This window comes from Dama dama, chromosome 2 (genome assembly GCF_033118175.1).
Source record: "Dama dama isolate Ldn47 chromosome 2, ASM3311817v1, whole genome shotgun sequence".
Classification (NCBI taxonomy): domain Eukaryota; kingdom Metazoa; phylum Chordata; class Mammalia; order Artiodactyla; family Cervidae; genus Dama; species Dama dama.
This window is the reverse complement of record NC_083682.1, coordinates 16,539,282-16,564,776: the sequence shown is the minus strand read 5'-3', so window position 1 is coordinate 16,564,776 and position 25,495 is coordinate 16,539,282. Positions and strand designations below refer to the sequence as shown.

Here is a 25,495-nt window from a genome sequence, read left to right as displayed (position 1 = left end):
GGAAGGCTGAAATCTCTGACCCTTCCTGGTACTTCCAACTCTATAATTCTAAGGACTTGGCTGTGGAAGAAGAAGGGGAAATTGGGCCAAGAGTGACGGCTGCAAAACAGCAGCTTGGAAGGACGGGATATGGAGGGAGAAAGAAAGAGAAGTGGGTCAGGAAGCTCCTAGATTTTACCCTGAATTTTCTCTTTGAGCCTTTCATTCCTGAACACCCAGGTTTCTTCTTCCATCTCTAATAAGTCTTCCTGACCCACCATCCCTGACTTGAGAGTCCAAAACAATTAAGAATGGAAAAATTGAAACTGAAAAGAAAACGTATAAAGTATTCCAGTTCTCGGCTCATCAGCTGTGGACTCCCCAAGGTCAAGGACCTTGCCTTCAATATTCTCTCCACGTCTTGGCTTCTTACCCATCACCTCACTCACCATAAGGATGAGTAAAATAGCTGCAGGTGACATTAGGGATAGAAGGCCGGACCAGGGACCTTTCTTCCTGGGGTGTGTCTGCTCCCCCGCCTCTGTTTCTGAGATGGTGCAGGCCCTGCTGCTGGGGGTAACACGTTCCTTGTTCTCTGTGCCTGTTATGTCAGAATATATATTCCTGCACAAGAGGCTGCCTTGTGCACATGGAACCGTGGGGCCAACTCAGCCCCTCCCCAGGCACGTGCCTTGCATCTGCAGGGTCCGGGTCCAGGGACCCCCTCCATCCCCTGATAAATGGTCCCATTTGTATCCCTGCAGATCTTAATCTTCCTAATACAGTGAGCTGGACTTATCTGCTTCGAAGTGCTCCTCCGTGGAAAGAAATAACCCGCATTTTTAATATATTTCTGCCAGTGATGCGAAGCCCACTTCCTTTGACTTCCAATCGTGTTATATTTGGCTGTCCCAATGCATAGGGCAGGATGAGATGCCTCTGGGTTACTGGCTCATTTCAGGACCTTTTACCAGAAAGCAAAACGGTGGGGCTGATGTGAAACTCCTATTTTCATATCGTCAGAAAAAAATGCTGTAGTCTTGTAGCCTATCTATTCATTTAAATCTCTCTGACTGTGTCTTTACAACCTTTCCCTTGGTACCCAGAGCATCCTGCCTACAGCCTGGGCGTCTCGCCTGCACCCCATCTACCTTTATTCCCTTCCTTACATCGGTGACTCCTTCCTCCTCCTCCTCTCTCCTTTTCTGTCCCCACTCATGTATTTCTCCCTCCCTGTCTCCCTCTCTCTGTCCCCCAGTCAGCAATCTGCCTTACTGGCAGCTAGCAAAGGGGATTCAAGCATTTGTAGCCTCCTGCCCTTTTCTCTGCAGTGTGGAATCAGGATTTTATGTCACAACCAGAATTGCAGAGGGCAGGGAAAGCATTCCACACCACAGTTTGCCAGGTCTCCAGGCATTTAGCAACCTAGATTTGTTCTGCTTTGCAAATCTCACCCAGTATTCAAAGCAGTTAAGGAAACAGCATCTCCACCCCCTTCTTTGGGCTTGAGGTGGGGACGAATGTCAACATTTTCTTCCTTTTCTTAGCAAAAGTGGTGTTCAAGGGTGCAGGTATTTTGCAGTAAGATCTCAAGGACCCAGGGGGAAAGATAGTTTCAAGGGTCCAGATCCTTAGTGATGACCTGCCAGCAAAGCTCGCAGCTCCAGAGAAAGGGTGCCTTTTGAGATGCAAGCTCCACAAGGATCTCAACTCAAGGGGCAGGCAGTAAATGTCACTGACCAGCCAACCCCTTCACAGACCCAGGTGCACGAGAGAGTCAGAATGGGCTGAGAACAGCGCTTGAAGGAGAGTGTGGACAGGAGGCCAATAGCACGGAAATCCTGAGACACTTAGAAACGGGGGCAGATGGGGTGCAGGCAGAATGCTCTGGGTACCATGGGAGAAATTCTGAAGACACATTCAAAAGGGACTTTAAAGAGAAGATAGGCTACAAGACTAGACTGTGTTTTCTGAGAAAACATATGAAAAAGAGAGTTTCACATCTCCCCCACAGGTTTGCTTTAAGACAGAAATGCAGAATCCAAGCCCCACCCTGCACCTACTACATCAGAATCTATATGTAATACATAAAATCTCAGAGGAATTTATGTGCCAATTAAAACCCAAGAACCACTTACTTTACAGAACAAACTTGACGAAATTCATTTTCTCACTTAATGAGGTAGTATTATCGTAACGACCCTCATTTTGTGCAAAACACTCTTACTTCCTCCCTTATTTGCTGTCACAGAACAGTCCGTGAAAACAGAACAGAGTGGAGATAAATTCCCGCGTTCCAGAGGGTGGCCTTATTGTCCAGCAGCTTCCCCCGTGGAGGATCCGGGTCTGTCCCCTCACTCTGGTAGAAGACACTCACTCAGGGTCCTGTGCAAAGACCCCTATTATCCCCGAAGGGCCCCCTCCCTTCTGTGCTGACTAGCATCACAGATTTGCCTCATCAGGGGCTTTAAGCCATCTGTCTGGTATAAACTGGGCAGCCTGCTGTGGGTCTAACTCATTCTCTCCAAGAAAGGTGGGTCAGTGACCCTGCCAGAGGTTCCTGCCAGGCCCACTGCAGGTAGCTCATCTCCTTGGTTAAGTACAGGGGGGTTAATTACTCGTGGCAAATACACTGCAGTACAATCTGAAAGAATGATGGAGTCTTTATAGGAGAAAGCCATCCTCTCCATCCTGCTATATTTATTCACTGCAAAAATGGCACGCTGAGTCTGGAAAGTCATTATGTCTGTATGATTTCACTGTTGTTTTTTTTTTTTTTTCCTTAAAAACACTTAGTTTGGTCAATCAGCATCATTTTAATGAATGAGGCAATTTTTATCTTTGTTGTTGTTTAGTCACGACCAACTCTTTGAGACCCCATGGAGTATAGACTGTCAGGCTCCTCTGTCCATGGGATTTCCAGGCAAGAATACTGGAGTGGGTTGCCGTTTTCTTCTCCAGGGGATCTTCTTGACCCAGGAATGGCAAACGTGGGTCTTCTGCATTGGCAGGTGGGTTCTTCACCACTGCACCACCTGGGAAGCATCTTTATTACACATCCTGAAATAAGTGGTTTCAGAGTCCCCTTTGACACTGAGACGCTGTTAAGTCTAAGAGAAACAAGGAGATGAGAGTGAGAGAATGTTGACATCCCTCTAATGACCCTGAGGAGTTAGATAGGAGTCAGCCTGGATGATTAAATGTCTGTGGGGTGGAGGGCAGTGACCAGCACCGCCACCCTGGGGTCCCAACAAACAAGACCCCACCCCGGGGCCCAGGAGGCAACTGCCCTGGAGCATCTCCCTCACAATTTTCAAAGTTCTTGTCCAGTGCCTGTGACCAGACTTGCCCGGTAATACCATTCAGAACTGACACCCAGGTCTCAGACTGGGAAGTGTGGGCTTGCCCCAAATCCCGCTTTCCCCTTCACCTCTGCGTCCAGTCACTCCTCATGTGGGTTCGACCAGATTCCCCAAGATCCTGAAACTCTCCCTGTGGGCTTGTCCTGGGGTCGTGTCCACAGGCTCGAGTCCCAGGAGGCTGCCCAAGCCAGTAATTGCTCCTGCTGGCCAGTGATGCAGGATTTCCTTCACAAAGTAGCATGAGACTTGGGCTCCCAGGGCGGTGCTCACTTGGAGAGACTCTGTTTACATGTTGGCCTGAAGCCCCTCACTTTCTGCTGTTGGTCTTGGCAACCAGGATCCAGATACTAAAGGCAGAGCCTGGATGGGAGTGCTGAAGTAAGGAGGGTATGGTGGCAAGAAAGGCCAGAAGAGCTGAAAAAAGTCAGTGTCCTGGGAAAGGGGTAGATGGTGGGAATGTCCCAAGACTTCTATGTCAGCAGAATCAGGATGCCAAAGCACCTGCCTGGTGTCTGCCCATCACCTCCCTCAGCCCCGACCGTCTCTTCCTGCCCCAAACCCATTGTGGGCCCAGACTTGGCTGATTGAGTGACCATTGGATTAGATATGCTTCTATGGGTTTCGAGAAAATTTACAACACATTTTTATCATCCTGAAAACTAATTCTGCTCTCCTGCCTGGAGCACAAGAAGGAATCAGGTATCAGGCTTATAAGAAATGCAAATGGATGTACTTTCTCCTTGGCCCTTGGGTGGGCTGAGTTTTTAAAGGAGCCTGATGCTTTGGCAGATGCAGGACAACAGAGGGTCTGTCCTCTTTGCACTGAGCCACGAGAAGTGGAATGAGGAATGAGGCAGAGGCAGATCGTTGCAAGAGTGTGTCATGGTGGCTGCAAGCAATGTCAGTTTCTCAGCCCCAGAATATTTGGGATCATGAATTGCAAGTTTCACAAATGCCTGGAAATAAGAGATGCAGGTTCATTCCCTGGATTAGGAAGAACCTCTAGAGGAGGGCAGGGCAACGCACTCCAGTATTCTTGCCTGAAGAATCCCATGGACAGAGGAGCCTGGTGGGCTACAGTCCATAGGGTTGCACAGCGCTGGACATGACTGAAGCGACTTAGCACGCATACAAGCAAAGCCTCCAGAATGTCCCACAAAGCTGGGTATTAAAATTATTAAGTACCCTCACCCTAGGTTCGAGTAACCAGAGCTCTATCATTTGGGGCTTTCAGAGTTATTTTATGTTGGCAAATGTTTATTGAGCACCTACTACGTAGCAGTCAAGAAGCGTTTCCTCATTCATTCATTCTCCGTTTTGTCTTCCCCAGGATGTTTGAAACCAACCAACTCTTTTGTGTCTGTTTGTACCAAAATGTTAATCATTCTACAAGTCTTGGTAGTTTGTATTCTGTGTATAAAGGCATGTAGTACATGGTGAAAATGTAGTGAAAAATGAAGATGTCCATATTCACATACCCTAACCTTATTCCCACATTTAAAAATTATGTTGCTGACCATGACAATTCTCTTTCAAAATAGCAAAGCTTATTAAAGTGCTTTCTTTAAGTACAGTATTTCACATGTACTCTCTTAGTTAATCCTCATAATAATCATATTTAAAAAATGAATGCTATGCCCTTCTTAACAAATGATCTGAAAAGTTAAAGTGACTTGGACCCAAATGTATTGACCCAAGATTCAATCAGAGAATTTCTTCAAACACTTTGGGGCCAATAGATGTCTAGAATCTTTGAGTTGAGGTTCAAGCCCTATTTTATGGATTTTCGCATTCCTTCGCCTCTAAATTCTAGATGGAAATACAGTTATGTTCCCAGTTTCACAGTTTCTCGATTGTCTGTGTCTGTTTCTTGCCTCCCAGAAGGCCAGGGCTTTGTGAGTGAGGATGAATACCTGGAAATCTCTGACATCAAACGTGACCAGTCCGGGGAGTATGAGTGCAGCGCCTTGAATGACGTCGCTGCCCCTGACGTGCGGAAAGTAAAGATCACCGTCAACTGTGAGTGGACCCCCTGTCGGGGAGTCCCAGGGAGCAGAAGGGCGTGGGGACGGGCAAGTAATGGCAAGGCCATTTTCTTAATAGATCCATGCTGTTTCCAGCAGGAAAACACTGTATGAGATCGCTGTGCCCATCACCATCTCCAGGGCCATGGGGCCTTCCTGTGACTGTCAGAGCTTTTAGCTAATGGGGAGAATTGTTAACTCTGGGTTCATTTGAAGGCTTGAAGAAGATGTGGGGGTAAATGCAGTATCTTCAAGCAAGACGTCCTTTTCCTAAGATAGATGGTTGTTTAGCTGGAGGAGGGGGTGTATACAGCAGGTGACTGTCAACTGTCCTGCCTCTCATCTGTCTTATGGCCTTGCTCCGCATCCCCCCACAGACCCCCCCTATATCTCCAAAGCCAAGAACACAGGGGTCTCCGTTGGCCAGAAGGGCATCTTGAGCTGTGAAGCCTCGGCAGTGCCCATGGCTGAGTTCCAGTGGTTCAAGGAAGACACCAGGTACCTTGAAAGCAGAAATGGGGCGTGTCTGAGGCAGAGCTGATGGGTGATGCCCCACGCAGAAGGAGGGTGATGGAGTCCAGGGGGGAGATACGGCAAAACCAAACTGATGACAGCCTCCATTATAACAGAGCCTCCTTTTAGAACCAACAACAAACAGCAGAGGAAGTTGGGAAGTGGGAAATGTGGATCGACTTTGTTCCAGAATCTGAGATTGGCTGTAGACGGGATCATCTTGAAGGACTAGGAGCCCGGGAATGCAGCCTGGGAGTGTGGGCACCTTCCCTTTCCACCCCTGATGGAGACTGTGATGCTTACGGCTGGAGGGAGAGGGACTGGGTTAGTTGGAGGGAAGGGCTTCATGTGGAGGAGAGTTGTGTGTGAATCCCCAGCCCCTCTTGCCTGCCCCCTCACTCCATGAGTGGAACCAGACCCCCAGTACCTCCTCTTCTTTCGCAGGCTGGCCACCGGCCTGGATGGCATGAGGATCGAGAACAAAGGCCACATATCGACGCTGACTTTCTTCAACGTCTCAGAGAAGGATTATGGGAACTATACTTGTGTGGCCACGAACAAACTTGGGATAACCAACGCCAGCATCACACTGTATGGTGAGTGCAGGAGGCCTGGACACGGGGCTTGGATGGGCGGGGGAGGAAGGCGAGATCCGCTGGCCTGTGTCCATCCATACTGCTCCCCACTCCACCTTAGATGCGAACGCAACCCCACCACCCAACCTGGTCATTCTCTTAGCCTGTAATACTGTGGCGTTTACAAGGCAACCGATAGCACCTGGTCTATCATGAGGCGAGCTTTGCACCTTACAAAAGGAGTGAACCAAATTCTAAACCAAGTTGGACAGTGGTTGCCTTAAGCAAGATGGAACCATGGAAGAGTTCAATTTGCAGTACTGTCTATCGGTCTGAGGAGTTAATCAGATTTAATGCTAAGATGCCTTACAGGAAGAGTGTAAAAGGTTCTAGTTGCAGTTGTAAACCAGGTCAACTCTGCCATCCTGACCCTCATGTTGACTGCATGTCATGTTCTCATTCATCGGAACGAACGGAGAAAGAGGCTGGTCCTCATCGGGACATCAGCTGGGACATCCATCCCTTCTCTGAGGGTCGCCCCCTCCCATATGGGGTGAGAGGGCCCCAGAGCCCCGACTGGCCCGCTGGGAGCCCTCATCCCGCCTTCCCTCCATTCTCACACTGCTGTGTCCATCTCCTCGTGTGACATTTCACCCCACTGGCCAGGCCCAGCTTGTTGTGATGGTCCGTGTGTTTATGTGCGTGTGTATTTGCTGAGATTTGGCGAGAGGGAAATATCTGGTAAATAGGAAGGAAAGGTGTTCCTTGTTCATATGGACCTCAGCCCCCGAACAGCTTTCAGCGTTGACGTGAAGGGAACTTTGTCCACCAACCATCTGAAATGTGTGATCTGTGTCTCTTGTTTTCTCTCTGCATTGTGTGTACATTGTGCTGTGTGTGTCTTAGAAATAAGCCCCTCATCAGCAGTGGCAGGTGGGTACCGCATGTTCCTTCACTCCTCTGCCTGCCTGAATGCCTATGCTTTTGACCTTAAGCCTCCTTCCAAGATAGGCTTGCCTGCTCCTTCCCCTGACTTGTTCTCCTTACTGGATAGACTTCGGGGGGCTGGTCTGCACACTTTAGGTAACAAACATGTAGAATATGATGGCTTTTGTTGTTGTGGTTGAGTCACTAAGTTGTGTCCGACTCTTTGTGACCCCATGGACTGTAGCCCTCCAGGTTCCTCTGTTCATGGGATTTTCCAGGCAAGAGTACTGGAGTGAGTTGCCATTTCCTTCTCCAGGGCATCTTCCCAACCCAGGGATCGAACTCACATTTCTTACATATCCTACATTGGCAGACAGATTCCTTACCACTAGCACCCCCTGGGAAGCCCATTATAACCTCACTTGACCTTAAACACTTCCTTAAAGGTTCTGTCTCCAAATATACATCAGGAGTTAGGGCTCCAACATGTGAGCTTGGGGACACAGTTCAGCTCATGGGAAAGAAATAGCTTCATACCCCAGGGCAGCCAGCCACACGAAGCCCAGGTCAGCAGTTAGCCTGTTTGAACTCATTTTCCATTTCCATCTCCCATCTTCTATGTAATCTGAACACATTATTTTAGAGGACCATTTGAGCATTTACACACCATCTGCTCACACCCCCAAACCCACACATAGACATACCGCATCCCCAGGCGTGCATTGGTGTCTGCCCTCAAGGACTGTGAGCTGGGTTTGTGGGGACTCTGGGCCCTGAAGTGATGTGTGAATCCATCACAACACACACTCATAACAGACCTCTCACACAAACATCTTTCATATAGTTTCTGCCTACACCTACAGAATACAGGAAAGTGAGATGAAAGCAATCTCAAATGAAGGCAGAAGACCCAGGCTATGGAGGCAGTGGGCTGAGACAGGAAGTGCTTAGGAAAAAGGAGAGACAACCCAGGTCGGCGGGTGATGCTCAGAGGTGAATCAGTGGCCGGTGTTGATGTGGGGTGTTTCCCTCAGTCATCACCAGTTGCTGCTCCTCCAGAGACCACACAGACGGGACAGGTGACCAGCAGCATGCTAGCTCAAAGCAGCATTTCAGATTGTCCACTTTGCTCAGCCCCAGGGCCACTGTCAGGACTAGAGGGACAGCAGAAGGTAAAGAACAGATCAACACGGAGATGGAAGGGGAAACTGGGTACCAGGTCTGACTCTGGCACACACCATGATGCCCTCTGCTCCATGGTTGCCTGTAAAATGTAAGAACAGGAAAACACACACACACACACACACACACACCAGGCTTCCTTCTTGCTTTCTAAGTCCCTATTCTGAAAAAAAATCAAAAGGAAACTAGGGTCAGAAGCAGATCTCCAAAGCCTGACATCCATAACCTTGGGGATGGTAGCAGCTGTTCTGATTATTGAAAGCAACTTGCTGGAAGTATCTGTAAGCTTCTTGGAGTGGATGAGGCCTCCAAAGGCCACTCGGCCCTGACATCCTAGAGCCTTGCCAGGACCGCATGCAGCCGGGGTGGCTGAGCTTGGTGTGCTGGGCACACCTCTGCCCCTCGAGGAAGTCACTCACTTTCTCTGGACTTGCCAGCCCATTCTGCCTATGCTGGGTCTTGGGCAAGAACCACCCCCCTCCCTGTCCTTAGGGTGCAAGGAGGGAAGATCTGAACTTGATTACATCCGGCACTGCAGAGACTGTGAGGCATGCAATGAGCCGTGTGAACGTCTGGAACTGGCGGGGGAGAGGGACAGGGAAACAAACAAAGCCGGGAAGGAGGGGACGGTACAAAGAGGAGAGCAGATTCATCTGTGAAATTGCAGCGACACCAACGATGGGCTCTGAGTTAAGTACCAGGACTAGGGACCACTCCTCAGAATCTTGTCCTTGCATAGGAGAATGGCAAAGTATTCCAGTGAAGGCAGCATCTGGGCTCAGGAGTTTTTTCCCTCAGGCAAAGTCTCAGTCCCTCGGAGCAGCCTGGAAGACAGTCTACCTCCCCTGCCCCCGGAAGCCATGAGGACAGAATCTCTGTTTTCTTTTGCTAATGGCATTCCTCCAGAATAAACATACATGTCAGGCTGGCTCTTCAGACTGGATTTTCTTCAACTAGAGGCAGCCAGACAGCTCTTCTGCGCTCTGGCCGGCCTCACCTAGGGCAGCCTCCGGAAAGCTGGCCACAGCCTGCCCCCCACCCCCTCCTCCATAAAGGCCCCCAACATCCTCACCTTCCCTGGGTGGCTCCAGGTGCAACCTGAGGGCTGGGCAGAGGGGTCGAGGATCCGGCATCTCCTCTCCCTTCGCCTCCAATCCAGACAGTCAGACCTCAGCCTCACAGCCCGTTCCCCCCAAACACCCAGACTCCTCTTGGCCCCGGACGTCCTGGCCCCAGCCCCCCGCTTCCATCTTCTATGATGCGCGCACGTGGCTCTCTTCCTCCCTCTCCATCTCAGCCTGCGTCTAGCCCCTCCACCGTCTGCCCAGGGGTGGCATCACAGCAAGAGGGGTAGGGTATTCTGTGTCCTCGGGCGTCTTTGAAGGGAACCCTATCTTAGACCTCAGACCTCGCTTCGGGTGCTTCAGAAATGCTGTTCCGTGGGCCTGGTCCCAGAGCCATTGAATGAAAGTCTCCAAGGAGCCCTGAGGATGTGCTCCGTGGGCAGGTCTACCTGGGAGCCCGGGGCCCCCGAGAGCCAGCTGGTCTCTGGGCAGCTGTCTGGGAGCTTCCCGTCTGTGTCCCTAACTCTCTCCTCAGTTCTGAGTCAGAGGCCGCTCTGCCGCCTGAAAGTTCCATCAGGGCAAGCTCCATCTTTCTCTCTCTGGCACCTCCTCCTCTGCCCTGCAAATGTACACCTTATCTTCACACCCAGCCCTCACTCCAATCTCTGAGGTCATTCTGACTTTTTCCTCCCGCCACCGCTCACGCCTGTCAGCCCACAGGTCTGAGAAAGCAGGCCCCAGCCACACCCCTCCCACTGCCTCTGCCCGCCCCCTTCACTCACCCCAAAGGAGGTGCCATGTCTAGTCATGAGCTTCTCTTATGGTGTGTGGGTCCCTTTGTCCTTGGTAATCTCTGCAATCTGCCACTTCGGGACCCCAGTGACCCTTCCCAAACTCAGAGTCAACCTGTTCACCCCCTGCTGAAACCTGCCTCCCCGAAAAGCCTGAGATCAACCTCCATCATGTCCCCACGTTCCCCATGGCCTTCTCTGCACCCACCACTCTAGACAACCCCCTCCGTTGCCTGGGACCCTGGATCCCACTGCACATTCCAGCTTCTGTCCATCAGCAAATGCTTGCTTAGAGCCTAGTATGCACCAGGAATAAGATTCAGATTGAGGCATGGAGGGGAACACACTTCCCAACCTTGTACAAGCAAGTAAACAGGCGTTTACAATAGAATATAGAACACAAGTGCTACCTCAGCAGAATAAAGAAGCTACTGGCTAGTAGATGTTGGCCAGACGTGGCTTTAGACAGCTCAGAACCCTCTGAGGAAGCTATGTCTGGAGCTCAGAGGATCTGAGCCATGTGACTGAATTCCTTCCTGCCTCAGATAGAAAGTCCACCATGGAAGGATGCCCTAACATTAGGTTCTGTACCCAAGTGTGTCTGGCCTTAATCCTGTGCTTCTTTCTAACCCATAGTACCCAGTCTCTTCCAGTGTGTTGTAGGGTCACAGAAGGAAGCATTTGACTCTTCTCTGCCTAAGTTACACTACCTTTGAAGGGTCTCCTTAATGGTACCCCATCTACCAAGCATTTCTGAGTCCCACTGAAGAATCATTCACCCATCGTTTAGATTTTCCTGATAGTTTACCTTTAGGCTTCTATTTGTTGCTACACTGAAGGATATAGCCCTGAACCTTGTAATAGTTATTGTCCAGTAATTTATTAATCCTGAGTGGATTAATAAATATATCTTCCAGTCAACAGTGAGTCCATAACAGCCTCCATAAAGGGTGAAAGTCTTCACTATCCAAAGGGAGGACAAATATTCTAATGGTCTTGTAGTTTCCCCCCACCACCCACCAAAGAAGCCAAATCGACATATTGTTCTCACACTACCCCTTGCATTCCAGCCCCCCCAATATGTCCCAGTTCTAATTTGAAAATAAGGGTCCCCTCCAACCGGGTCTTCCTTGTAAGGGAGACAATGTAAGGGAATGTAAAGCAATGTAAGGAAGACATCCTGACCAACTGTTGAAGAAGGTGCTCATCAAGTGGTTTCTTCTTGCAGAGACATCCGAAGCTGCACATGCTTGTCCATTTCCTGCTGATAACATGTATGATTTTTATTTTCCAAATCCACTATTTAAATCCAAGTGGGAGGGAATGAGTCAGAGAGAAATGTTAATGCTTCTGGCCGGTGGCAGCAGCAGCAGCATTTGTATTTTCCCCAACCTGCAAAATGTCAACATATTAGGGGAAAAATATGCAGACATTTCACATTTCATTCCTGATGAGGCTCCTTGTCACTCCCTCGCACCCTGCTCCCCTCTGAATCACTGACATCTGGCCGTTAGCCTGAGCATTTAGGCTTTAACACAGAGTGCCTGGCTATGCTGATATCAGCATACGCTGGAGCTTCTGGTTCGGCATAGACCAGAGCCTCGCCTCTTTCAGGGCTGTGATGAGCTGATGGGTCTGAATTAACTTCTGCTCTGAACTTCCTAGGCCGTGGGCTTTGTGGGAGCGGCTGCTGTCTTGGCCTCTTTATCCCCATGCCTTCCCAGAGCTGTGAAGCCTGGTTCATCTTCCTTGCAGAACAACACCAGGCCCTGTTTCTGCTGTAATTACAGACAATGGAGGAACAGCATCCTTTGATAGCAAGTTATGCGCCTTCATCAGCCAGCCCTTCTGAAAAGAGGTTTACGTTTCCCCAACAAGAGTAACACACTCATTGTCTAATTAGATTTCCTCGCTCCTCTTTTAATCACCAAGAACATCATTATCTTTTTGGCTCCTCATTAGGAAGGTCACATAGTTCACACTCATAAAACTCATCTAAATTTCAGAACAAAAGTGTATCTTCTTAGATTTCAGATGCTTCCTTGATCTCACTGTGCTATTACCAAGTTCAACTTGCCCGTGTTTTTTTTTTTTCTTCTTTTTTTCCCCTTAATGTGATGACCATACTACCACCTGCTATTTTAACAGTATTACAGCTGCAGCTTGCTATCGAATTTCCTGCTGAAGAACTTCTCCTGGTTTCCATTGCAATTGCAGGAAGAAAAAGGGGGTTATTTCAATACCTTTCTCGCTTGTAATGGACCCTCCAGTTTTTCTTTTTATTTTTAAATTATGAAAGTATGATAACACATTTACAGGAGACCTGGAGAATACAGAACAAAGTATACATAGTTCCACTATATACTACAGTTTTTTAAGTAAATAAGGTTTTTAGTTGGAGTTTCAATATCAAACTCTTGAGAATTCATTAATGAATACACAGGGAACTAGAAGGATATAGTAGACCTGAAAAGCACTGTGAAACACTTCAACATAATTAAGATTTATATAATTTTCACATAACAGTAGGATATAAATTCTATTCAAGTTCCCATAGACTATAAACTAGGAGACACTGGAACATATCCAGGGACATAAAACAAGGGGCAAAAATTTCATGGTCTAAAGGTATCGAAATCATACAGAGTCTGTTCTCTTATCGCTGTGCAATTATGCTAGAAATCAATATCAAAAGACATTTTAAAATAACCCACGTATTTTCAAGAGAAATGTGGCGTTTACCAAGAGAGATCTTTGACTTAGCCATTGAAAGCCTCAATAAAGTTAGAAGGCTGAAAAAACAAAGAGGATGATTGCAGAGAAGAAAGCATCTAAATGAAAAATTAATATCAAAATGAGAAATTAATATCAAAGATACTTAAAAAAAACCCATGTATCTGGACCCTTCAATTTTTAAGCTTCAAAATCTTCTGCAGGGCATGATCTCATCCATAAGCTTATGTAGTTTGCTGGGAGCTTTGTGCTGAGTTTGGGCGCTTTGATTTCTAACCCCTGTTTCTCCAGAGTGTGATCAGCCTGCCCTTGAAGTCAGCCACTCTTGTTTTCCAGCAAACTGGGTTTGCAGGTTAATTCTATGCTAAGTCCTCGACCAAATTTGCTTTTTAAAAATCTATACAGTATAGTATATTTAATTCAACAAAGTAGGTAGCCTCTCCAAGTGGACTTAATTTTATTCATCTGTTTGTTTGCCGCTTTCTTTATTTACTCGTCTTACCACTTCTGGGCCTCACACATGGCCATAAAAACCTTACCTCCAGTGCTGACAACACAGACAGAATGATTGACCTTTCTGATGTTTATCATTTCTGGAATTTATCTCTTGATCATTTCTGTCTCTTTCTCTCTTCTGTATGCCCAGGATTAGCTCATTTTGGTCTGCATATGTCCCCAAGGTATTTAGTTGTCATGTATGTCATTCATGGTTGATTTTGTGGCTTTGTGTCTTTGTGTGGGCTTTTATTTTCAAAGGTACTCAACAACAGGAATGAAGGAAGCAATACATTTTTAGCGATAAGGAGGGTGAAATGAGGGGAAAGGGCATAGTAACATGTTCTCACTTTTAGTTTATCCCTGAAAAAAATATGTAATTAAGTCTGATGTTTATTCAGACTTAAGAGTCATTCTGTTGGACTGAGTCATTATTAAGGGTAAATAAAGAGTTCTCGAATGTGGGGATTTCCCAGATAAAGAGATGGGCTTCTAATTATACCTCCTGAGGGTAACTGGCCTTCCCCGAGAAGCCTTAACCTGTGGTTGAAGCCACCTTTGGTCTTGTGAGGAGAGACCAGTCGCTTGCTAAGCCAGAGTCACGTTTGCTTGGCAACTATCTTTGAGAATCCAATGTACACAGAGTGTTTTTATTTAAAGCATGAGCCCTACCAAAGATGCTCCGAGTTCTGATTAATCCAGTAGTTATTCATCCTTTACTTAGTCTCAGTGATTTTATATGCCATCTGAACTCATCCTCAGAGCATCCTTGCACAGACAAAAGCATCTCCCCACAGAGTTCATACATGAAAATCACTGCTTCAGAGATGCTAACCATCTCGTCCAAGTCATCATTGCTACTTCCTGCTAGAGAACTTGCACGTGGGAGCTCAGCTTGGTGCCCTGTGGTGACCTAAAGTGGGGGAAGGGGGTGTGGGTGGAAGGTCCAGGAGGGAGGGGAAGTACGTTTACTTATAGCTGATTTGTTTCATTGTACAGCAGAAATTAACACAGCATTGCAAAGTCATTACATTCCAAAAAAAATTTTTTAAGTTAAAAAACAAAACTTATCCTGCTAGTAAATAGCAGAGCAAGAATTCAATTTCAGTTCTCCCTGACTCCTAAATTTAGTCCTCTTAGACTTTCCAAAAGGCAAGGCGTTCCTGAGATGAAAGGGAGGTTGGGCTGTTTTGTTTCAAAGGGCGTTCTTCTCAGATTCTGTGAAGGATTAAAACATGTTTGTGTTTGTTTATTGGTTTAGGTGAAGACAGAGGACTTCTAGATCCGAATGGAGAATAGGGAGTCTTCCCTGGCAGTTCCACTGCAGGGGGCACGAGTTCAATCTCTGGTCAGGGAACTGAGATCCCACATCACACACACACACACACACACACACACACACACACACACAAACCACACATCAACAACAGCCAAAAACTAGAGGGGGCTCGCTGTGTGCAGGCAGAGGCTGTGCCTCTCCTTCTCTTTGGGATGGTAGCTGGCACATGACAGGAACAGCACACGGTTCTTGGGCGGACGGCGTGGCTGCTGAGGCCAGCGTGGGGTCTGCTTCTCCCCGGACTTGCCGCAGAACTTGTCTTCGGCCCTCTCTCATCGCCCTGCTCAGCACTCCACACCTCCTAGGTCCTCCCAGCCAGTGACCTCTGTCACCCATCTCGCCACTTCACTCTCACCTCCCAAAACCCAGCTCAGCATCAATGTATTTGGAAAAGATCTCCCAAATAAGCTAACATTAGCCTCAACTAAGGGCTTCCCCGGTGGCTAAGTGATAAAGAACTGGCCTGCGATGCAGGAGCTTCAGGAGACACAGGTTCAATGCCTGGGTTGGAAAGATCCCCTGGAGGAGGAAATGGCAACCCACTCCAGTATTCATGCCTGGAGTGTAACCCTGGTGGGCTACAGTTCATGGGGTCACATAGTCAGACACGATTAAAACAACTTAGCATGCACAGCCACAGCTAGGCAATGGAAGGTAGGGGGTGTGGACCCATGAGAGCAGTCCTTCCCATGATCTAGTGTCTACTTTCTACCAGATGCCACCCTGACCCCTCCATTTCTTTATCTGAAAACTGCGTTATGAGCCCTGTTTTCAAGGAGAAACTGAAAGTATTTTGAGATCACAGAGCTAGCAAGCCACAGAGTCAGGATTTAAACTCAAGTCGGTCCGAAGCCAAGTCCCAACCATTAGTTGCACTTTTCTAGGGACCAGTGACTTTGACCCCAAAAGGTTTAGGGCTGCGGGGACAAAGCAGTGAGGCCAAGGTGGGGCAGAGGTGTAGAAGTAATCAAGGAGGACACGCCAATTTGCTGAACAGCACCTATCCACCACTGCTTCTGTATTAAAGCACAGAGAAGCGTTTACCATCAGGTCAGTGACCTTCAGATACAGAAAACCTGCAGGAGAAAGAGAGGGTGGGCCAAATGGAGGGTAGCATTGAAACACACACACAGTATCGTATGTAAAATAGATAGCTAATAGGAAGTTGCTGAAGAGCAGAGGGAGCCCCGCCCAGTGCTCTGTGATGACCTAGATGGGTGGGACAGTGGGTAAACGGAGGCTCAGGAGGTAGGGGATAGATGCTTACTCATGTCTCATTCACGTTTTTGTACAGCAGAAACCAACACAGTATGATAAAGTAATTATCCTCCAATTTTGAAAAAGAAAACCTATGGGAGATACCCAACCCAAATTCTCCCCACCCCCTCATTTCCAATAGAATCAGGGTTACTGTGAAGCTGCACTAATGAATCCATTCGCTGCTAAAGGCCTCCATCTTACATTCCGCCAGCCTGCAGTTGGTGCATGCACCTGAGCTCCTCTCTCTCGGCTTTGAACAAAGCCCAGAAGATTTCCTGTGGCTGCTCACTGCACTGGCATTTGTCCCAACTGCCAAATCTCAAATGTGTCCAGGATCCATAGCAAGAAAGCAGGGCTAGTTTAATCTCTGTCCTAGTGGATTTGGTGAACTCCTTGGCCAGAGCAGCTTGGCCCTTTCTCATACACTGATGGACCATAGACACTTCAACAGTAAATTGCCATGTTGTCTGATGCTTAGAGTAGGGCTTATCACACCCACTAAAGAATAAAACTTCTTGCAGCAGCATAGAGAATGAGGCCAAAATAGGGAAAGTTAGAGTCTAGGAGTATTTGATGCCCTCTTACTCTCTCAGAAGATGGCATGCTGGCATGCAGAAAGCTGCATGGTAATGGTCTCATACCTACTGGAAAAGACCTTCTGGCTGTCCGGCCCCTGCCACAGCCGTCCCTTCTAAAACCAGATACAGAGTGTCTAGCCATTCTGTAACTCCAGACGCTAAGGGAGAAGAGCTCAGAGGTCACCCATCCCAGTCTCCTTTCATTCTGCTGGTGGAAGGACCATGGCCACAGAGGGGCTGTCCCTCAGTGAGGAATCTCTCTCACAGGTTATCTGTATGCTAAAACCACTCACCTGGTTATGCAAATATTTCTCTATGCTTTAATACAGAAGAAGTGGTGGGTTGCAGCTGTTTAGTGAATTGGTGTGGTCTCATGATTACTTCTGGAGGAAGGCATGGCAACCCACCCCAGTATTCTTGCCTGGAGAATCCCATGGACAGGCAGAGCCTGGCAGTCTACAGCTCATAGAGTTTCAAAGAGTGGGACACAGCTGAAGTGACTTAGCACACACGCACGCCTCCCAGTTTCTGGAGAAACTGAGTCAATTCAGAGGCCATTGTGGCGTGATGCTGCAGTCTCTGAAAAACATGCACAAAAGACCATTTTCCACAGAGAAGAGGTGGAGTTGTGGTCATCAAGGGCACCAGCCTTGTAGACAGAGTGACTCAGTTCCAGTCCAGCTCTGGGTGTATTATCTTATGTGGCCATAGGCAGGGCACTTAACTTTACAGCTCATCAGTTCCCCATCCATAACGTGGGCATACCATAGGGTTTCCTGAAGATAAAACGGGTTAATAGAGGTTCTGCATTTAGAGTCACAACTTGGCACACAGAGAGCACCATATATTATTAATATGCCTTATGGCCATACCCCCAAGCTGGCTGAGCAGGCGCGATGCCTGCTGGGGTCCTGCTCCTTGGAGAACTCAGGTGGCGTGAACAGTGGCTGCACCCTGCCTGCCTGATCAGCATGAACACCTTACTGCCATTGCCACCTGCTATCGTGATGACTCCTTCTCATTTACCCACAGTTTAATGCACTGGCATCATCAATACATCTCTCCTGTTTATTTTATCTACATCCAACCTTACGCTGGTAATGTGACATTCCCCCAAAATGCTAAGCCTGCTGGTAGAACTTGGAATAAAGTGATTCCTATAGTAAAGACCCCTGTCTATCTAGCATGGAGCCCACTCAACAGTTTCTTAAGTTGACATCAGTGTAATAAATTAGCGAAACACACGCACACACATATATATAAAACTAGTTAATACACATCATATATAGACTTTATATTTTAAATATTCTTTAAAGAATCATATGGTTCTGCATCATCCATTTCCTTTTAAACTCTCTTGAAAATCTCAATCGCTCATCTTTTGCAGAAGACAATATAGAGAATTACCTTGGGCTTCAAACTGGGCCTTTTCCAACTTAGTGCATTCTCTAGGCTGGTACGATTCCTTAGGATATATGCCTTGGCTAATGGGGACCCCAGAGTCAGGCCACTTTCTATAAATGTTCATGAAGCCGTTATGGGGACCACAGCAATGGGCTAAGGCCTGGACTCTGCCCTTTTCTGTGAATACTCTATAACCAAAGTACAGAACACTATGAGCAGGACTCTCAAGTTCTCAAGTAAATATGAATTCTTAGTAGATAAGAGAATCGTGTTATGCACTGGAGAAATAGAAGGCATCCTGCTGAGAACCCTGGGGTGGGAACAGATGGATGCTGGTTGCTGAAGCGAGAGACCCATATGTCCCCTGGCTAAAGGTCAGCATCAACGAGGCCTGGATCCAAGCCATGATACTGACCAGGAAGCTGCGGGGCCTGGGTGCTGTCAGAGGAAACCTGGCTCCACCGGCCCTTTCGTCAGGAGTGCAGTTCTTTGCCAAGGAGCCACATTACCACTAAAGGTGGCCGTGATGCCCTGCCTGTCTTCCCTGCTCCTGCCCTTTGTTGCTGACCCTATAGGGTTGCCTTTTGAGGACTTATACTCCTTTGACTAAGACGTAGCTTCGCTTACCCTGGAATCCTCTCTGTTCGCTGGTCACAGCTCTTGCTGATGACCCTAGATTCTTATGCTGCCCAGCAAAGGTGATGGACGGGTGTGGGGGCAGGGCTGGACACTTATCCTTCCGTCCTGGGTCCTCAGGACGGGCGAGGACAACCCCCGTGCACAGTCTGTCTTCTGGAGGAGGATGTAGATAATCATGCTCTCATCTCGTGTGGAATGTGAGGGATTCAGGAGGGCTATGTCAAAGCGCCAGAGAGAGAGGGAAGAGGAAAGAAGGATGCTCGAGGGAAAGCCCGCCAGGCAGAGGACAGTGGCCGCTAGGTCTGAGTAGGCGGGGTCCTCTCGGTCCCCTCTGGTCATGCGGGCTCGACTGCTGGCTTAAACCCCACCATAGTGTCTAAAATGATGCGGTGTAGTTATTCATCTTCCCCAGTGCTCCACAACATCCCAGTCATGCCAGACGAAGAGTCGGCCACGGCAACACCGACTCCTGGGTCTCATGAAAGCCTCCCTCCCCTTCCCGCCTCCTCCCGCCTCTCCCCTCCATCCTGACTCTCCTCTCCCCATTCCTCGGCTTCCCCTCCCACCCCTGTCTGTCCTGCACACCACCTCCAAGGTCCTGCTCTGTCCTGTCAGCCCGCAAGTCTACCCCTGCTTTCCCTCTGCCTCTGTGGGTGTTTTAACCCCGGTCTCTGAGAGCAGGCTGCAGGGTCCAGGTGTCCCAGTGAGGAGTCCCTTTGAGTCTCTCCATTTCTGGGGACGTGGAAGGGTCAGGGGTCAGGTGGAGGCTGTTCAGAGAGAAGCATGTCTGTGCAGTGCTTGGAGGGGCTGAGGAAGCTGCCCTCTGGGTGTGTGCTAATGCTAACGAGCCTGTCTCTCTTTCCCCTACACAGGGCCTGGAGCCGTCATTGATGGTGTAAACTCGGCCTCTAGAGCGCTCGCTTGCCTCTGGCTATCAGGGACCCTCTTTGCCCACTTCTTCATCAAGTTTTGATAAGAAAGCATAGGTCTTCTGAGCAACGCCTGCTTCTCCATATCACAGACTTTACCTGCACTGCGGAGGGCCAAACAGTTTGGGCTTCTTTTTGTTTCTGTTCCTTTTCTCAGTTTTTGGGTTTTTTTTTTTTTTTGGATTCTTTTCTTTGTTGATTTGATTTTTCTTTCTAGTTTGAACGAGTGGAGTTTGGGGGAGGGGTGGGCAGGGTTCTACCACATGTAGGATAATCACTCATAGGTGGTGTGTCCAAAAATAGAACCCGTTCTCCACCCTTCCCCTCCCCTCCCTCTGCTCCCTCTGGCATCATCACCACCAACCAACCACCCTCCACACCAAACCGTAAGTTCCATTTGGGCAAAAAAACGTGCCTCGTGATAAGCACCCTGAAGACACAACTTGACTTATAATGTAGTGCGCAGCAAGAATTATATCCAAGTGTCCTATTACTTGTGTCTTTAAAGCTGTGGACCATTTTCCTGACTATGATGTACAGATCCCTCTCTCCATGTTTATTATGATCTAATTACATGAGGGTTCACATCCTTTCTTTCTGGGAAGTTCTCTTTCTCTTCCTCTCTCTCTCTCTCTCTGTCTCTCTGTCTCTGTCTCTGTCTGTCTCTCTCTCTATATATATATATGAAACATTGCCATCTTTTCTAGCCATTCTGCCCTATTTGCTTTCTCTACCAGCTATAAGGATTCGAAGTTTGGGGGTAGGCATACAACCCAAACCTGAACATTGAGAGGTCATGTAACCGAAAATGGGGGGAAGAATCTTGAGGAGAGTATTTCTCTCTGAAAAATACTATCCAGTTCTTAAAAAATGATCCAGAGGTGGCTGATTATTTAGGTTTTATCAAGCACACTATCAAAGTAATACACCGTTTCCCATCTACTCAACCATCTGATTGATCACTCCATCCAATTATCTCCCCACCCATTTTCCTCTCTGGCAATCCACTTCCTTTATATATCAATCTATCAGTGTAATTATCCAACACATCTTTCTATTTCATTCCCCACTACTCACTATCAATCCATCACTGTATTCATCTCTAGTCATAGTGTGTCTGTTCCACTGGATTCATGTCTCCTCTACCTTCTGCAGACATTGGCATCTTCAGAATTAACCATCAGCTTCTCATGTGAAAGCCAATGATCTCATGGGCTGACAACATAGAAAAGCAGTATGTCACGGGCTGTCTGGAATGTGCCCGTCCATCTACCCCAAGTAGGTGCTGGTAACAGATGGACCGAAGTAGCGAGTGAAAGATCAGTCAGTCACTCTTCCCAGAAGAGATCGTGTTTCCAGAAACAGCTTCTTGGGAAGCAGATCGGCCTTGGCAAAACCTTGATGAGCATCGTGTTTTATCTTTCTCACTTGAAGGACCAAGGTGCCAATCTTCATGCTTCTCTCAGCCTTTCAAGAAAGTGCATGTCAGGAATCTATGAGACTGTCCTTAGCAGAAAGAGAGAGAAAAACACACTTCTGTCTCTTCAACATGAAGACAGCTGTCCATCTGAGTGGGGTGACTTCTGTTGTCGTCCCCTTTCTGCTCCAGTTTTGGTTTCATGTGTTTGAAAACTATCCAGTTAAGAGCCGATGGAAGCCAATTACACGGCGGGTGTGTTGACAACTCTGGTATTTGTTTCTGGAAGCTCTTCTGAGCTGAGGGCACTTGAGCAAACTGACTTAATTTCCAAGCTCTTGATTAACACAACACGGCAAACAGACGGGGAGAGTAACGTGCATCTTCCTTGGATACAGGCTGCTCCTCCAGGAACTTTGGGGTATAATGCCCTCAGCTCTCCATGTTCAGATCTTTCCAGAACACAAAGAAGAGCTGACCCTATCCTTCTGCTTTATCTCCCGGGACAAGAAGGACTCAGCCAGCGAGAGTGACTGGGATGCAGAAGAATGGCATCAGAAGCCTGCAGGGCTGTGCCCTTGACCTGCGCTGCAGGGGGTGACCTGCTGAGAAAGAGGAGAGCCAGCAATGACTGGATCAAAGACCCTGGCCCAACGGAATGCTCTTTAGCACCATGATCTAAAGCGTGAGAAATATTAGCTCCAGAGTTCTCTTCCCGCCATGCTTCATTGGTCTTCTTCCTCTGAAATGTGGCCTCTTTGTTTCTCTCTGTTATGACACATGAACGTGATGTACGGTGAAGAAACACACTCACGTGTGCACGTGCGTGCGTGGGTTGACTTGGCATATGAAAAGCTCGGCACTTCCGTAGAGTTAGAGCTGGTGTGAGTGAAATTAATATTATACTTGCCAGCTGTAAACAGACATCTGCATTTCCCAGGGAGCTGCCAGGAGCCAGATTTGCAGAACATAAATGATGTGCCAAAAGCAGTGTGTGGATTCCAAGTTCCAGGGACGATCGTGAGCAGGCATGGAGTCAGAATTAAAGGTCGGACATCAGTGTTTCAGACCTGTCACCGCGGCCAGGGTGGTGTCAGACACTGAATGAGCGTGTAACGTGTCACATCCAGTGTTCTGCTGATAACACGCTTGCTCCTTAGGAGTAGAAGTTTGGACGCTGTGGGGACCAGATGGTCTTGGAGAACAGGGTGCTTGAAATGGACGAGCTGGGCATGTTCTTTCCTCTGAGACTTGATCAAAAGGAAGGCATCCATCCTTCTTCAGCCAGGAGAATCCCTGAACCTTCCAGACACAAAGAGCCTGGGTTCAGATCCACTAGAGAACTCTGTGCTGCCTCTTACAGCAGATATCAGGAAGCATGTCTGGGAGTTACAGACTCCAGCCCTGTTTCAGAGGGAAAGGGTCCTAGCGTCACTCCTCACCTGTCTGGGATAAAGACAATGAAATAAGCAAGACCCAAGGAAACGGGGCAGTGGAACAGAAAACCCTTCTGCCCAGCAGACACAGTCCAGATTCTGTGTTGTCTGGGTTCCTTTGGTGGGGATGGCTCCACAGGATGGGAGCTGTTACCCAACACCTTGGAGCATATGGAGTAGCAAATGCCTAAAGACAACGTCCAAGTCTCTTTACATATGGAGGGCAGATGGATCAGGCCTGCTGGAGAGAGATTTTTTTTCAAGGTGCCAATGGCGGGGTGGGGCTTGGGGTAGAGGAGGAAAAAATTAACTCTTGAGTCTCTGAGAACCTGCGGCTTTTCACGGGTTCTGCACGTGAGATGGAAACCCAGTAAGGCTTATCAAGAAATCAGGTGAGAGGAACTCGGCAATGTATAATAGGTACTCTGAAACCCTGCCTCTCCCCAAAATATGTATTTCCACCAAAGTGAAGCCAGTGCAAGTGCTAGTGTTGAGGTCCTGGCCAAGCTGTTTTTTCAGTAGTTTCATGTCAAGTGCCTGATACAGTCTTCTGCAAGTTGAAGCAAATACGTTTAGTTTTTTTTGTTTGTTTGTTTTATCTGCGGGAAAGAGGCCATCCAGGCAAGTGGTGGTTGAAACATGCTTCTGTTTTATGCAGAGAAATTATGCTTAGTTGTGTTCAACTGAACAGAAGGAAAGGTGAGGTTTTGTATCAGAAAGAGGACCGGAGCTCTTTCCTCTGAAACCCATGCCTCAAGGGAGACAATGTATTTCATAGGTTGGACTGTTCGTTCTCAAACCCTGGGTGGGAGGTATACTGTGGGACTTGGGGAAAGTTCAGAGCAAGTTTGAGTTCAAGGATCTGTTCCTGAACTAATCCAGCAACTTGCTCTCCACATGGAGGGGTCATCGAGCTCCAGTTCTCCTGGGAAAATGCTCAGGAAAAGAGTAGAGAACCTTGAGGTGGGCAGTCCATCTCCAGGCAAGCTCATCAACTGCATAGCCTCAGGAGTGGCTGGAGATTGCTGTTCACCTCCAGTTCCAAGGGAGGGTTTCTCCTCCCTGGTTGAGTATGGATGTCATCATTAGGACGGAGGAGTGGGGTGAGGGATGGGGCCATGTCACCTTTCCCAATTTGACCCTGAGTCCTCACCAGAGAAAATCTGGCTTTGCGATACCTGGAACCAGCCCTCCTTCCCCCCACCAAAAAACCCCAAACAATTTTAAAAAATGTTATAATCTCTGTGGAATTAGAGGAAGTAGGGGAAGTGGTGTAGAATGTTTCCCATTGGCAATATTCATTTTTTGGTTTGTTTTTGTCCAAAAATGAGGATCATTCACGTTCATTTTGCATGAGCCCTATTCCTAGAAACTTACACCCAATTGCCTCACCTCCTACTTGCCCAAGCTTCCCTGTCTTTTTATTTTAAGACCAGTAAGTTGGAGCAATTTCAGGAAAACTTCACAGGTGTGTAGCTAGGAAGGCAACGTTCTCAGAAAGATACCATGTGATGAGAACTCCTAATGATCACTAACAGCCAACAAATAAAAATGCTGGTCTCATTTCCCTCATTTCTTGAGAGAAGAGAAGTAAATGAAAGAAGGAAGAGATAGATATGCAATTAAAAGATGCGGCAAGAAGATAGAGCTGAACCAAGCAATTTAGCCTTCAGGTGCAGAACACCGGCGGTCCACAGGGCTGTGGAGTGGACTCAATTAGACACAATTGTCTTCAGCCTGCAAGTAGCCAGTGAAGCCTAATTTCCCGTGTTTTAAAAGACATTCCATTTTGTTTCTTTTCACAGTGTCCTTTTAAAGCACAGGATTGTTTTTGTTGTCCATGATGCTGAGTGCGGAAAGAAAGATGATGAACCCTCTGCTCTTTTTGGGGGGGCCACATTCTACGCTATTGGCCAATTTAAAATGATATCAATCATAGCAATGATAAGTAATCCTAGCTGCCTTTGTGTTAGTTAAAGGGAGCATTTTTAATCATTCAGAACCTTTTGTGACATGTAAAGTGCAATTGTGAGGAACGTGTGGGTGTATGAAAATGTATCTGTCAAGTTCAGAGTCCTCTAGATTAAAAAAAACTTATGACTTATCAATGGTGCCGTCCTAGCTGTGTCAGACAATGGGTGTGCCCGTTCTCACAATTATCCTGAAAACAGATCTGTGTTTAAATGCTTTAAAATTTTATCACATGATACAAGAGTATAACTTTGTCAACCTTCTAGAGGTTTTTTTCCTCCCCTTCTATTTTCTTTCTTAATTTTTTCCTTCAAAAATCAATGAAGACTTGATTTCTGTCAATAATTGTATTAAGGGTGAAAATACTACCTGAATTTTGTGCATGTTACATTGTAGTTGTAACCTTTTCTAATTCAGGATGAACACTGAGATGGTTGTGATTGTGCAGTGTATCAATAAAGTTCAAAGTAATTTGTAACTTTTGGGGGGCTGTTTATTAGGACACCGCATTGAGTATCCAGGAATGGGGAAAGCTAAGCAGGGTATGCTTCTCCCGTGTGTGTGTGTGTGTGTGTGTGTGTGTGTGAGGCTTTGGGAAGGAGATGCGATCAGAAAACTGGGTACCATCTCTCTCTCTCTCTCTGTCCCTCTCTTTCATGCATGTATACACCCACATGCACACAGAATACTATAATAAGCAATTTCATGTTACAATTGCATATCTTATATCTATGCCATTTACAAATCATACAAAATGCAAATAATGTAAAATGCAGCTGCAGCCTCAAAGTCTAATTTATTGGCTTAGGCTACAATGAAATCAGAAGAGAGGTTTCAGAAAATGAATGACCAGATATCACTCAGTTTGAGCACTCCG

The 25,495-nt window shown here is 47.4% G+C and overlaps 1 protein-coding gene across 3 annotated transcripts in view; it reads left to right on the top strand.

Annotated features, from left to right (window-relative positions):
• The window catches only part of OPCML (opioid binding protein/cell adhesion molecule like), a 1,024,720-nt gene extending 999,658 nt beyond the window's left edge, over positions 1-25,062 (top strand). For 2 of the 3 annotated variants that reach the window (XM_061166659.1, XM_061166641.1), the window contains 4 exons: positions 5,223-5,360; positions 5,743-5,863; positions 6,323-6,474; positions 19,738-25,062. In XM_061166659.1, coding sequence (XP_061022642.1) covers positions 5,223-5,360; positions 5,743-5,863; positions 6,323-6,474; positions 19,738-19,838 — 512 coding nt within the window. In that variant the 3' untranslated portion in view covers positions 19,839-25,062. The remainder of the gene's footprint in view (positions 1-5,222; positions 5,361-5,742; positions 5,864-6,322; positions 6,475-19,737) is intronic. The other variant, XM_061166650.1, reaches the window with a different exon arrangement.
• Positions 25,063-25,495: the final 433 nt, after the last annotated feature.